This window comes from Rattus rattus, chromosome 14, assembly GCF_011064425.1.
Source record: "Rattus rattus isolate New Zealand chromosome 14, Rrattus_CSIRO_v1, whole genome shotgun sequence".
Lineage (NCBI taxonomy): Eukaryota > Metazoa > Chordata > Mammalia > Rodentia > Muridae > Rattus > Rattus rattus.
Window position 1 is genome coordinate 63,861,400 of NC_046167.1, and position 13,752 is coordinate 63,875,151.

The following is a 13,752-nucleotide window of genomic DNA, read 5'->3' on the forward strand; positions in this document are numbered from 1 at the left end:
TTTTTAACCTGTCCTCTGGCACAGTTAGTAAACATACCTCAGCTTGTGCCAGTAACTTCCCACTGGGCACTGGCAGAAGATGAGTCTTTCTCAGCTAGAGTGTGTTAGGTGAGGAGTCGCTGTAGGAATTACCCTTTCAGAGGATCAGCTAAGTCCCCGCTTTACTGCAGTGGCCTTGCTTAGCTATGGGTAGGCTATGTCCCATTCTTCAGACAGTGTCTTTGACCTGCTCCAGCTCCTGATTTATTATTTCTATTACTTTGAGAAAACCAAGGCCCACATTGATAAAAGTTAGTTTAGCCAAAGCCCAAGTTGTGGCTTTTCCTGGTGCCTGCTGGACCAAGCCAAACCTTTTAAGGAGTCCTTGGGAAGGAATTTTCCAGAAGGTTGGTTCCCCAAGGCAAATCTGGCTTTAACAAACTTTCACTCTAAATAGCTCTTATGTAATTTAATTAAGAGCTGCAAATATTTAATATCCTGTTTTTCATAAACTAATCTGTTCATATGTAAAGCAAACCCACTGGAAAATGTCTGTAATGAGTAGCTAGATGTCAAGATGGCAAAAGAATTCTGTGTAGCCAAACCTTGTGAGCCAAGTGACCATCTCTTTGTCATTGTGTTATAGTCTCATGCAGACCTAGCTATGGAAGCAGGAGATGGGATTGTGCTTACAGGAATACCATTTGGGACTAGCATTCTTGACCCAGTTCGGGTGAGCTGGTATTTGCTGGCTTCACTTGAGGGTGTGTTTATATTCTCTCCATCATGCAGGGCATTTATAGCCATCCTGTGTGTTTTGCCTGCCACTGAACTTGCATTTGAATCTGGTGGGCAGCCTGCCCTGGTGGATGGTATCTCCCGCCCACAGACCTAGTGCACACACACATGCGCATACTCTTGTTTCTTTGAGTGTGTGTGTGTGTGTGTGTGTGTGTGTGTGTGTGTGTGTGTGTGTGTGTGTGTGTGTGTGTGTGTGTGTGTGTAGGGATAGAATAGAGTGGGTAATTATTTTGGGGATGGAAACACAGAATTTTTTTTTCCTTTTTGAATAGACCTTTCAGGGAGTTGGCAAAGTGTCAGGTCCAGCTCCTACACTGCCACAAAGAGTGGAGCTGCTCATCTGCATCTGCCAGGAGCAGTTTCTTATTTTTAATTGACCAGACCCTCCCTTCTATCTTCCTTACCCCTTTGATTAGAATTGGGATGTCAGCTAAATTATTGGATTTAGCAGCTAACAAGTTTAATATTGGAGAATTGAGTTAATAAAATGTTTTTATATGCACATTTATGAAGGTACCAGATATGCATGGTTTCCCTTCCCTTGTGTGTACACACGGTTTTTGGTTTGGGGACTATTAGGAAGTTTTGTTAGCAGTGGAATTCAGACAACCCAGGATTTGCTATTATGCATGCTATAGTAAGGATTGTCGTAGAAATGAATGCCACACATAGGAGGAAGGTGGTCATTGTGTACTGTAGATGGCTGAGGAAACCTAGAAATGGGGTTCTCATTCTCATACTGGGCTCTTTATGGAAAACTGCCCAGGAAGCTTTCATCCCCATCTGTGTGATAGGGAAGGACAGGAGGAGGTAAGGAGTCTGTCTAGACCCTTTGGGCTCACCCAAGGACTTTATGCATGAGACTTTTCTCCATTAGTTAGCTTTCAAAACAATTGGTTATACATTGCTGTGCTTGAGATCTGAACACAACTAGGGTCAGGTAGCATTGAGAGCTGCCCTAACTCAATACCAATGTTAGCATGTTTTACATGTTGGTTTCTATAAAAGTATTTTTTCTCTTTCCATACTCTCAGTGATTTTTTTTTTTAAAGAGAATTTGTGGTGTGTGTGCGTGTGTGCGCGCGCGCGCGCTCAGTTGGATATGTGAACCTGTGCTCATATATGGAGTCCAAAAGTCAAATGTTGGTGCCGCTCTTATATTTTTGGTTGTGAACCTAGCCTTAACGGCTGAGCCATCTCTCCAGCCCCTTAGGTGCCATTCTTTGCTTTACTATTTGAGACAGAGTCCCTCATAGACTTTGGATATCTTTACTTTAGTTAGGCTGGCTGACAGTCAGCCCCTAGGATTCCTATGCCTCTGCCTCCTGGCGTGCTGGGATTACAGGTCAGAGTCCTAGTTCTCAGTCCAACATGTTTACATGGCTATGTTGGCTCAGACTCAGGAAAGACGTCATGCTTGTTTGTGCAGCAACATTGACTGAACCATCTCCCTAGCTCTCTACATTGTTCTGACTGATCTTGCCTACCCTAGTCTTCTTCTTGCTAGGATTTTGGGTTATTATTCTTGCCCACCTCTAAGTGCTTTGGTTAACTGTCTGCCTTCTAAATAAATAAGTGAAGTATTGTGGCAGCTGTGTGGTTTTCTCCTGCCTCTTGAAGACATGTCTAATACTGGTTTGTCTTTCAGTAAGCCTTAAAGGTGAGGCTGCAATTAAGTGCTTAGTAGGACAGTAGAACTGCTGCTTATAGGGTGGTTGAATCTCTGAGGTGACTTTTGAAATACAAACCCAGCAATTTCTATTAGAACTTAGCATGCTTCTGACTTCTTCATAAAATAAAAAAATTAAACAGAAAACTGGCTTTGCTCTTTTTTTCTTCTCTGTTTTTCTATACCACCTGGGGGATTGTATACCCGAGTTGCTAACATTGAGCATTTATCCCAATTCCAGATAGAAATACTAGCCTAGATCTTTCCTTTGGGAGCTGTATCCATACACACCTTTATATACCAGTGAGGATGCTACTTGTTTCCTTTAATGCTATATCCTACTGGGGAGTGGCCCTTTGGCCTTACCCTTGCTAGGCAAGCTATATCATCAGCCCAGTGTTTGGTGTCTGTGGGCTACTCCTGTTGATTCTCCTCAAATTCAGAAGCTCCACTGCAGTATGACTTTTAACCACTCTTACGCCCAAACTATTTTGCTGTAAAGCATTTTTGCATTGATAATGAAGTGTGAGATGCTAGGTACCTGTTGGAGAGGTTGATTGAAGTGGAGTCCTACCTCCATACGTGCATGCTGGGCAGTGTCCTCTAGGAGGATACACCCATCTGTCATCCTACCAGTCCTGGGTTTTTGGATTTTCCTCTGCCTCCCCTTTGTTAGAAGACAACATTCTGTGCTTCCTCACCTGTCTTTGCGTCACCCACTCACTGCGACTGTCTTTACCTCAAGGCTCTGGCCAGTGTATAATGAGACTGCTTGCTGGAGATGTGTTCCTGCTCTACGGCTTATCTCTGTAGCGTGCATCTAGTAGATGTAGACTGCGACGTTAGAGAAAGTAGAACTTACGCTAAGCTTGTTCTCATTCTGACAGTTTATAATATACCTGGTTTTTTTTTTTTTTTTGTTTGTTTTGCTCTTTAATTGCAGGATTTAATTTTTTTTAAACAAATAATGTAGTGTAGATCAGATGACGGTTTTATGAGTTCTGGGAATTAGATTTGGCAATAAGCAAAATAAGTTTTCCAACTGTGCCATCTCTGTGTTTCCTACTTCTCCGTAAACTCTGCAAATGATCTACACTCCCCAGTCTATGACTGAATTCAGGATGTTAGAAGTATGTCACTAGTTCGTTAGAGGTAGAGGACAGATAAAGGGGAACCAGGCATCAGCACAGGATAAGGGAAGGAAATTGTGAAGTAAGTGGATGCTGTTTCTTGAGACATTGTGGACTCCAGGCTAGCATTGAAATGATCTTACCCCTTTCCCACTGATTGTTCCTTTTCTACACACATTCATGCTATGCATATACTTTATATCTCCATAAAATACAGTCCCCTTAGGTGGCTTTAACGCACTGTTATACAGGCTGTGGTTTATGGGAGAGATATAGAGCCTTAATTAGTAAGAGTTTGCTTGAAAGATTGTCAGCTTGTTCCTCCTGGGTCATGGCTTTATTGCTGCATGTGGTCCTGTATCCTCCGGTCTCTGCTTAATTTAGCTTTAATTTTCTTTTGTTGTTGCAGGCCCAGGCTGCAAGCACAAAGGAAGTTTGCTCAGTCTCAGCCGAACAGTCCCAGCACAACTCCAGTGAAGACAGTGGAGCCTTTGCTGCCCCCGCCAGCTACTCACATTTCTGACCTCTCTAAAAGAAAGCCTAAGACAGAGGACTTTCTTACCTTTCTCTGCCTTCGAGGTAAGCTTCGTACAGATGGCACTAACACTGTCCTCACGGATCAGTTTGCTGTTCGGTCTGAGGGCAGGTTTTTATGTTTGCTTGTTTTTTAAAGGAAGAGCATCACTGTGTAGGGCACGCTAGACTTTGTGTATATGAAGATGGATTCAGATTCATATAGATCTGCCTGCTTCCACCTCCTGAGTGTGCTAGCTAAAGGCATGGCAGGAACCACTGTTGCTTCTGCAGTGTTTTTTTTTTTTTTTTGTTTTTTTTTTTTTTTTTGGGTTCTTTTTTCCGGGGCTGGGGACTGAACCCAGGGCCTTGCGCTTCCTAGGCAAGCGCTCTACCACTGAGCCAAATCCCCAACCCCCAGTGTTTTTACTTAAGAAATACTTAAAACAATTTCACGTGTACGCCAACTAGACTTTATTTTATTTTGGTGTTTGAGTGTTTTACTTGTGCAAAACCTGTGCACCACATGTTTGCAGACAGAAGGATGTTGTATCCTCAGAGACTAGAGTTACAGATGGTTGCTTGTAAGCCACTGTGCTGGGTGCTAGGACTTGAACCCATTTTGTTTACAAGAGTAGCTAGGGTTCCTAAATTTGGAGAAATTTTTGTAGCCCACTTTCTTGTTTGTTTGATTTTTCAAGACAGGTTTTCTCAATGTAGCCCTGGTTGTCCTCTAGCTCAGAGGCCTGCCTTTGTCTCCAGAGTGTTAAAGGCATGTACCACCACCACCTGGCTACTTTTTGTATTTTTGAAAGAAAGTCTTAATGATGTAGTTCTGGATGACCTGGAACAAACAACTGATGTTATCTAGATCTGTCTCAAAGTCTGAGAAATCCAACCCCAGCCATCCTCCCCTCAGGTTCTGGTATTATATGTGTAAAGAACTAGCTAGGAAAGTTATTTTGGTGTTAAGAAAACAGAAATTTGTTTTGAGGTCGTGGGGATTAGTTATGTGAACATTAACAAGAATGTTGTAATTTTTTAAAAGGGATTTTCTGAACGACAACAAGCGTAGCAGAACCTGTGTTTTTGTGTACTTGCAGTGTTTTAAAAATCCTCTTTCCTCTGTTCTCCATGGTTGGTCAGGGTTACACAGTAAAGTTAACCTGGATAAAATTACCAAGCACACATTAAAGACTTAAGAGACCCAACTTATACTCAGACACCTTTGCTGTAGAGCTTCAAATGAAATTTGGTGTACCCTGTGGATTCTTACTAGACTCCTTTCCTACTTCGCCTACAGATTTTAGATCTGAGCTATCTGAGTCACCTTAGTTTTCAAAGTCTTAGTTTAGACCCCGTATAAAGAGTGTACACTCTGGAGGATGAATGATGTACCTTGCCTGTTTAGACGCCGTATAAAGAGTGTGCACTCTGGAGGATGAATGATGTACCTTGCCTGTTTAGACCCCGTATAAAGAGTGTACACTCTGGAGGATGAATGATGTACCTTGCCTGTTTAGACCCCGTATAAAGAGTGTGCACTCTGGAGGATGAATGATGTACCTTGCCTGTTTAGACCCCGTATAAAGAGTGTGCACTCTGGAGGATGAATGATGTACCTTGCCTGTTTAGACGCCGTATAAAGAGTGTGCACTCTGGAGGATGAATGATGTACCTTGCCTGTTTAGACGCCGTATAAAGAGTGTGCACTCTGGAGGATGAATGATGTACCTTGCCTGTTTAGACGCCGTATAAAGAGTGTGCACTCTGGAGGATGAATGATGTTTTTGCCTGTTTGCCTGTTTAGGGACCCCGTGATAAAGAGTGTGCACTCTGGAGGATGAATGATGTACCTTGCCTGTTTAGACCCAGTATAAAGAGTGTGCACTCTGGAGGATGAATGATGTACCTTGCCTGTTTAGACGCCAGATAAAGAGTGTGCACTCTGGAGGATGAATGATGTACCTTGCCTGTTTAGACGCCAGATAAAGAGTGTGCACTCTGGAGGATGAATGATGTACCTTGCCTGTTTAGACCCCGTATAAAGAGTGTGCACTCTGGAGGATGAATGATGTACCTTGCCTGTTTAGACGCCGTATAAAGAGTGTGCACTCTGGAGGATGAATGATGTACCTTGCCTGTTTAGACGCCGTATAAAGAGTGTGCACTCTGGAGGATGAATGATGTACCTTGCCTGTTTAGACCCCGTATAAAGAGTGTGCACTCTGGAGGATGAATGATGTACCTTGCCTGTTTGGATCCTGGGTGGAGGGAAGCATTATTAGAAAAAGAAATGGAAAATTGAATTTTGATGAATGTATGGGTTGTGTAGATTATTTTTATAATGTGTTCCTTTACTAAATTGTATTTGAATTTTAAGTTACAAAAACTGTTAAACTTTTTAATGCATCATGAAAGTGTCTTTTTACTCTTTTTTTTTTTTTTTTTTTTTTGGTAATGTTTTTTAAAAATAGTTTTTTCCATTTCTCTTTTTTGTTTTTTTCCTTTTAATTTTTTTATAAGCAAACCTGTTTACCCATAGACTTAAAATTTCTTAAGGTAGTAATTTATTGAATTTTGTTGAAGTCATTGAATTTGTCTAATTATAATTCACATTGTGAGTTTGGCTGTTACGAACAACTGTAAGTAAGATCTGTAACACTTTTTGGCAGTCTTAACAGTTTTAGTTTGGAAACCTTTTATTGTTTTTAGTCCTGCTTTCTTGTCTGCCTGTCTGCCTGCCTCCTGTGTTCTGTTTCTCATTTCCCCCTTGGACAGTAGGAGAGAACCTGCTCTTTTCTCCTTTACTGTGCATGTTCACCCGCAGCCACTCTCAGAATAGAGAGGTTATTTTGTTCTCTGAAAATGGAGATACAGGTAGCGTGAGCTGCCTGCTTATGGTGCTGAGAGGAGCAAGAAGGAAGTATGGAGCGCCCAACTTTGTGAATAGTAAAGTCTGTGATAAATAAAAGACATGGAAGGCATATTTTTGGCCAAAGTTTTGTTGTTTATGTAGGCTTTCAGGTATTTTTTTTTAAGTAGTTTGGAATATTAAAGAGACTTACCTGTGCCATGGGAAAGGCAATGATTAGATTCTTCAAACCTTGTTTATTACCTATCAATGATGAAACAAGAGCCAAAGATGATGAGCTCTCTTCTTGAACACACCAGGTATAAACCAAATCCTTATTGCTCAGATCCTATCAATTCAGGTTAGGTATTCTGTAGTTAATATAAATACCATGGAGTCATTTCAGTTGAAAAGCTTTAGAAAGTTAAAACCTTCCAGTCTCAAGACATTGAGGGACTGTCAGCCAAACTAGAAAGACTCGTTTCCCTCCTGTACTTACTGCCATTCCCTAGAACTTGCTTCTTAAGGAAGTGGAGTGTAATAATGAGCAAGTGGAGCAGGACCTGAAATGTTGGCCTGCTGTGCATATATCTTTAAATAGCTGCTGTGAAGGGCTTGGCATGTTTTTTTGCCAGAGGCGTAATTAGTCTCTTTCAAGGGTACATGTGGGGACGAGAGCTTGCATGTGTACTGTGAGTAGCAACCCAGTATCGTTGCTGCATTTCCTGTCGCCAGTCTCGTTATTCTTAATGAGTTCTGTCTTCCTCTCTTTGTTCTGACTCTAATTATTAAGAGATTTAAATGAGCCTAATTCAGTAGAGCAATAGTGGTTTAAGTGATTCTCTTATTTACATTGTCTGTTTTGGGGGCCCTGCAAAGCATGGGGGATCCCCAGAGGAGACTGAGGAACCATACATAGCACTCAGTTCATTCTTATGACCATGGCTGTCACAGTGCAGCCTCCCAGCTCTGCCCAGTGAACGATGTCTTGGGGGTGTGAAGGGGGAGTTCCCTGTACACATTCTAATTTAGCCATTGTGAAGCAAAGTTGTTTTCTCTGGGGCCTGTCTGCCTTATTTCCCCTGTCTGTCTTTTGGAATCTTCCACTCTCTGCTGTCACTCCCCTGCCGGCTAATTCCTCCAGTCTTTATTGAACTTACCTTCTACAGCGGACATGCAGAAAGCAGCTTGGGCACTTAGGTAAAACAGACTGGATGGTAAAGGGCGTGTGGACGTGGCAGGGAAGGGCTGCACCTTCCGTCATAGGGATTAACATAGGGAAGGAGACATATTTAAGTGGGCTTTTGTCAGATATCAGAAGCCTTTCCTGGAAGGTTCTGGGACTGGGGAGGAATTCTTCAGAAATCTCTGCAAGGGATTTGTGTGTGGTGGGTGGATCAGGGCTGCTTATTCGGAAGGCCAAAGGGTAAAGCGAATTAAGTTAGGATTTGGACAGGTCTCTAGGTTTTGAGTGAATTAGGAAGATGGTCCTGGCAGTGAGTGCTTCAGAAACATGATTGAGGCCACAGGGAACTAGGTTAGTTTGAGCCTCAGGAATAAAGCTGTCTGTGGATTGTTGTTGACGTAAACTCCTCTCAGCTTGTTTCTTCATGTGTAAAGTGGGCATTCTGGTTTCTGTAGTCAGAGTTGGTAGAAGTTAAACTAGAGGTAATGACTGTGAAACGGACCCAGTGATTGCCTGAGAGGCAGGCATCTAAGCATATTTATCCGCTGTTTTTACCTTGATTTTACAGAAGTGGCAGAGAAGACAGGGTTAGATTGGAGATCAGTCTGGGCAATCTCAAAAGCATTCTCAGATACACTGTCTAGGTGATGGGAGGAAGCCAACCAGTAGCATTTTATCTGCAGACAATGCCTGCCCCTCCCTGGAAGGCGTCCATTTACTACATCTTTGTTCTATCACTGGCCTTGAATGTTGAGAAGGAGGGTTGTAAGCAGGGCAAGTCTGTCATGATTTAGCAGTCACCATAATAATAGGAAATTATCTGCAAGAAAGTAATTAATCTCCCAATTGCAAGAACATTGAGGTTGCTACTAGTGAACTATCTTTTTTTTTTTTTTTTTTTTTTTTTTTTTTTTTTTTTCCGGAGCTGGGGACCGAACTCAGGGCCTTGCGCTTGCTAGGCAAGCGCTCTACCACTGAGCTAAATCCCCAACCCCACTAGTGAACTATCTTAAGCAAAGTGGGAATAGTTTTTGGGAAGAAGACAAGCTGTCTTAGAGCGATCCTGAGTTTGGGGTCATTTCTATGACATATTCTACCTTAGTTTCTGAGCATAGAAACTCTATCAATGGATTTCAACCTTCTTTGCTGACTTCTTCTATTCCGTTTGCCCTCACGCTGGTCTGACATTCTGTGCTTACCTAATGTCTTAGTTCTGCTGATGCAGTAATTTGTTTGCTAGGATAGTTTCTTTGCTAATAATGAAGGAATCCGGAATCTTGAATTTCTTGATCTTTGAAGGATGACTCTTTTATAATTGCCATGTGACCTTGACTCTTGATGTTCAGTGTGGCTTTGGGCCAGCTGGCCTCTGTCTGACCATGTATGCTTTGCAAGAAATTAAAACCCATTCTCCTTGCCAGGCGGCTGGCCTTGTCTCAGTGGTATATGTCTCTGATGCCTCAGTGGCTGGAGAAGCTTGTAGTGTTTGTTGTGCCTCTGGAATTCATTGGGAAAAGGTCTGTGAGGGCAGGGGACAGTACGTACAGTGGAAATCTCTCAGTGCTAGCATTGCTGTTGTGTTGGCCAGAATCCTTGCTGCTACAGTAGATTTTAGCCTCTGTGCTGTTCTGAAGCCGCTTGTGCCTGTGCCCTGTAGGAAACTGTTTATTGTCTGTGGGAGTCTGAAAAGGCTTTGCATAAATCATGTTCAGACTTGATGGTGTATAGTAATTGGAAGTTGGAAAATCTAACTTATTTCTAATTCTCAGTCTTGTGGGTAGAGCTATTCTGGCTGAACACCATCATAGCTATTGTGTGGTGTTGGTTGTCCATTCCGTTAGCATTAAAAACCCAAAGACGACTTATAGGAACAGTCTGTCTGTCTGTATGTCTCTGTTCTCTCTCTCTCTCTCTCTCTCTCTCTGTGTGTGTGTGTGTGTGTGTGTGTGTGTGTACACATGCTTGTGTATATACATATTCTCACTCAGTTGATGGCATTGATGGTTGAACTTTTTGAGCCAAATGGGAATAGTTTTTGGAGATGAGACAAGGCTTTTAAGGTTCCTTTTGTGAGGCATGTTCTAGAGTGATTTCTGCCTGTGTGTGGAGCTACTGTACACAGGCCATTGGGGAAAAGTGCTACTACCTCAGCCTGTCTGCTATGAGGGAGGAAATGGTGCTCATTGCTCTTAGTGCTGAACCCCTTGTCTTTCAGGACCTGGAGATAGAACCCAGGCCTCATGCAAGGAATTTGCAATATGACAGTTAGATAGACAGCACCCAGTGAAGATGCATTTAGGGCACTGCCTAAGAGGAACCTTAAGTTCAGGAAGTCCATGCCGTTTTCCTCAAAAGTCTTAAACAGGTTTATGAGTTCTGTAGCAATCTATTACTTTTTTAAAAAAAAAAAAAGATCTATTTATTTCAGCTATTTATTTAACCCTAACCCCTAACCCCTAACCCTAACCCTATCCAGGGCTTCTTGCTTAAGCTCTGGATGCCATGGAGACCATCTTCATGGCTGGCATGGCCATGAGTGACAGGCAGTTCCTTTATCATTAAGGGTGTGTTTTCATTTGGATAAGCAAACCCCCTACCCCACATATCTGGTGATGTCTCATTCGTACTTGAACAATTTTTCAATTTAAATCACTGCTGTAAAATGGAGAAAAATCATCTAGAATATGATCATAAATCACTTTAAAGAAAACCAATAGCATGTAGAAGATGTGTGACTTGGTGGAGAATTGCCCCCCGGGGATTGTAAAAATTGAACTGGAAATTGCCCCATCTTCTTTTAAAGGACCTTCTGCATCGTAGGTTTCAATGTTGGAGTAAACGTAGAAGCGTGTGGAGCAGAGTGGCATGCATATCCATTGGGTAATCTCTGTAGTTATTGTCGTTTCTTAGAGCTTCTGGTTTTATGGAGCCATGACGTATGGCAAGTCATTGGGCACTCCCTGTTAATGTTAACTAGGTCACCTAAATGACTATACAAAGGAAGCCTTTTTGTAAAATGGGGGAAAAAACAAAGGGTCTTCTAAGAGCAGCAAGCTATGTTTGCTTGCTAGCGTTAAGAATTGTTGGGGGAGGGGATGATGATAGCTAAGGAGGGCTCAACCGTTGAGGATTCACAAGAGGGAAAAAAAAAATCCCACTTTACAGAAACCAAAGCCCAAATTAGAAAAAGTTAGCTTTTGGATTAAAATAATCTTTGCTGTGGTTGTGACATACCACAGTTTGATTTTTGTCCAGATGAAAACATTTGATTTGTACTTCAGTAAATACTGTGGAGACATTGCCAGCTAATTTTAAAAAGTAATGAAATACAACTTTGGCAAAGCACAGAAGCATTCTGTAGTCCCCATTCCTTCTATCTGATCCAAAGCTTTAAAGAACAAATATGATAATGCACTTGAATAATCAGGAGAGAAATACGTGGCTGGTGTAATTTTAGCGGCTGCTATTTATAATCATTGAATATGAATCACTTCCTTGCTCCGCAGAAAAGTAACCACTCCCCTCCCTACACACCTAAGCCTCCAAAACATTCTCCTTCAAGGTTATCTCAAATGCATGGCTGTGAGGGAGAGCAGAGATAATTTTGAGTGTTAAATTAGCACCTCTCACTAACTAGTTAATGTACTAAAAAGGGCGTTGTTTGTGTCATCACAAGATGCCACTCTGAGAATTGCTTGTCTTATGCCTGTCTTGTTCCCAGTGTCATTGCTGTACCTTTGCAGTGAGCGAGTCCTGCCCTGGGAGGAATTCGCTCACCACCACCATTGTCATCACCAGAACATTTTTGTTAGGAATTGCCTTTCTCCCAGATTTGCCTCCCTGTTCTCAGTTCCCTCCCCCATGTGCCTCGATCCACAAGGTTTATATATAAAAGGTTTATAATGAAACAAAGTTCTTGCTCAGGAAGGGATGGGCCTTTTTGTACTGAAGAATGAATGATTTTCCTTAGCACCAGTGGTATGGATTCATGCCTGCATTGACCATTTGAAATTTGTTTTCTGAGATTACTCCTCTAAACATTTTGCCTGTAAAAGAGAGACCCAGACTTGTCCTAGGTCAGTAAGTAGGAAAGGAGAGTACTTTTCTGAACTGCGTATCTTCAGACATGCCTTGACTGTTTAGCTCTTTATGGATATTTCAGGTCATTCTGGAGTGGAGTTTTTGGTCTGGTTACCAGGTTGTTAACTTGCAGATGAGCAGGGCAGCAAGATTCAGGACGAGATTCCTAGTTTCGGAGGGGAGAATGCATCGCAAGACTAGTGTTTCTTATGTCAGTCTGACAGAGAGGTTAATGACACTCACAGATTCAAGGGCCAACCCGTAATGAAGAAGTCTGTGTCTGCTTTCTATATGAGATGCTCGGTGTTCCTGAGTGCCTTATCCTAAACAAGGAAGTATTAGTACTGTCCTGAAATGCAGGCTATATCCAACTTAAGGGGGCTCTCTTGTGGTAATTGAAAGGGTGGTTGATAGAGGGGAGGCTGATGTCTGGATCCCTTGATGTCTTGTCACTGCTAGTGGCTGAAATCTGCAGCTGGAGGCCAAGTTTCTAAGAAGCCCCTGGTGTAGAGCTGTGTAGGACTAGCAGCACAGGAAATGTGGCTATTTTCTATTATTATTACTATTTTTTATCTCACTTTCTTTACTCTTATTTGAGAAGTGGCTCTTCAAAGCCAGTGTCAGATTTCAGAATCTTCCTCCAGTCAAGAATCTGATTCTAAGTGATATTGAGAAAAGGTCAAAACAAAACAAAACAAAACAAACAAACAAAATCCAAAGCAAAGCCAGGAATAACTTTTGTCCGGCCACATGCAGCTTCACTGGGGTCTTTTGGTAGCCTGCATCCCTCTGGCATTAGGTTGCAAAAGTAAATGTCAGATAATTTAATTGGAGTGCAGTGGTTCATCATCCCATCCATTCCCCTAACCTCCAGCTCCTCTATCCTCTTCCCCCGGATTTCATGTAGCCTATGATGGCTTTGAACCAGCCCATGATGGCCCTCCTGCCTCCAGCACTTGGGAATTTGACTATTGGTGTTAATTAGGAATGTTTTTAAGCAAAGAAAAGAGGAAGGCAATTTGCCTAGTTATTCCTTTTGCGGTTTGCAAGTTAGGAACAAAGGAAGCCTTGTTTATTTGGGGCATACGTCTGGGCATCATTTGAGTGCCTAGTGCTCCTGGAGTCCATGAGAGGCAACCACATCCTTAAAGAAATGTTGCCAGCCTCAGTATAGTATGCTGCAAATAGAACTTGGGTCTGTGTAAGAGTAGCAGATGCTTTTGGCCATTGAGCTGAGATTTCCTTTTGTGATATTCATGAGGAAGTTATCCAAATGTTATCTGCTGGTACTTGGTGCTGGGTAATGGGGAAAGAACCCAAGGTTGTTATCTTTGCTTTTTTTTTTTTAATAGCTTCTGGTTCCAGAAAGTATACCAATTTTTACATTGTATTTCCCTCAGGATGTTTATAAGGGAAAAGTATTGGACGTGACCTTCCTTTTTATTTTTACTATGAAGAAGGCAATACCTGAGAAAAGAGGCCAGAATGTAAAAGGAGGAGTGTGGTTCTCTGCATAGATTGCTTAACTACTGAGCTATGT

The 13,752-nt window shown here is 42.1% G+C and overlaps 1 protein-coding gene across 4 annotated transcripts in view; it reads left to right on the forward strand.

The window, feature by feature from the left end:
- Jarid2 (jumonji and AT-rich interaction domain containing 2) overlaps positions 1 to 13,752 on the forward strand; it is a 178,232-nt gene that overhangs the window by 127,688 nt on the left and 36,792 nt on the right. For all 4 annotated transcript variants that reach the window (XM_032884370.1, XM_032884369.1, XM_032884371.1 and 1 more), the window contains one exon: positions 3,989 to 4,158. In XM_032884370.1, the coding sequence (XP_032740261.1) occupies positions 3,989 to 4,158 (170 nt within the window). The remainder of the gene's footprint in view (positions 1 to 3,988; positions 4,159 to 13,752) is intronic.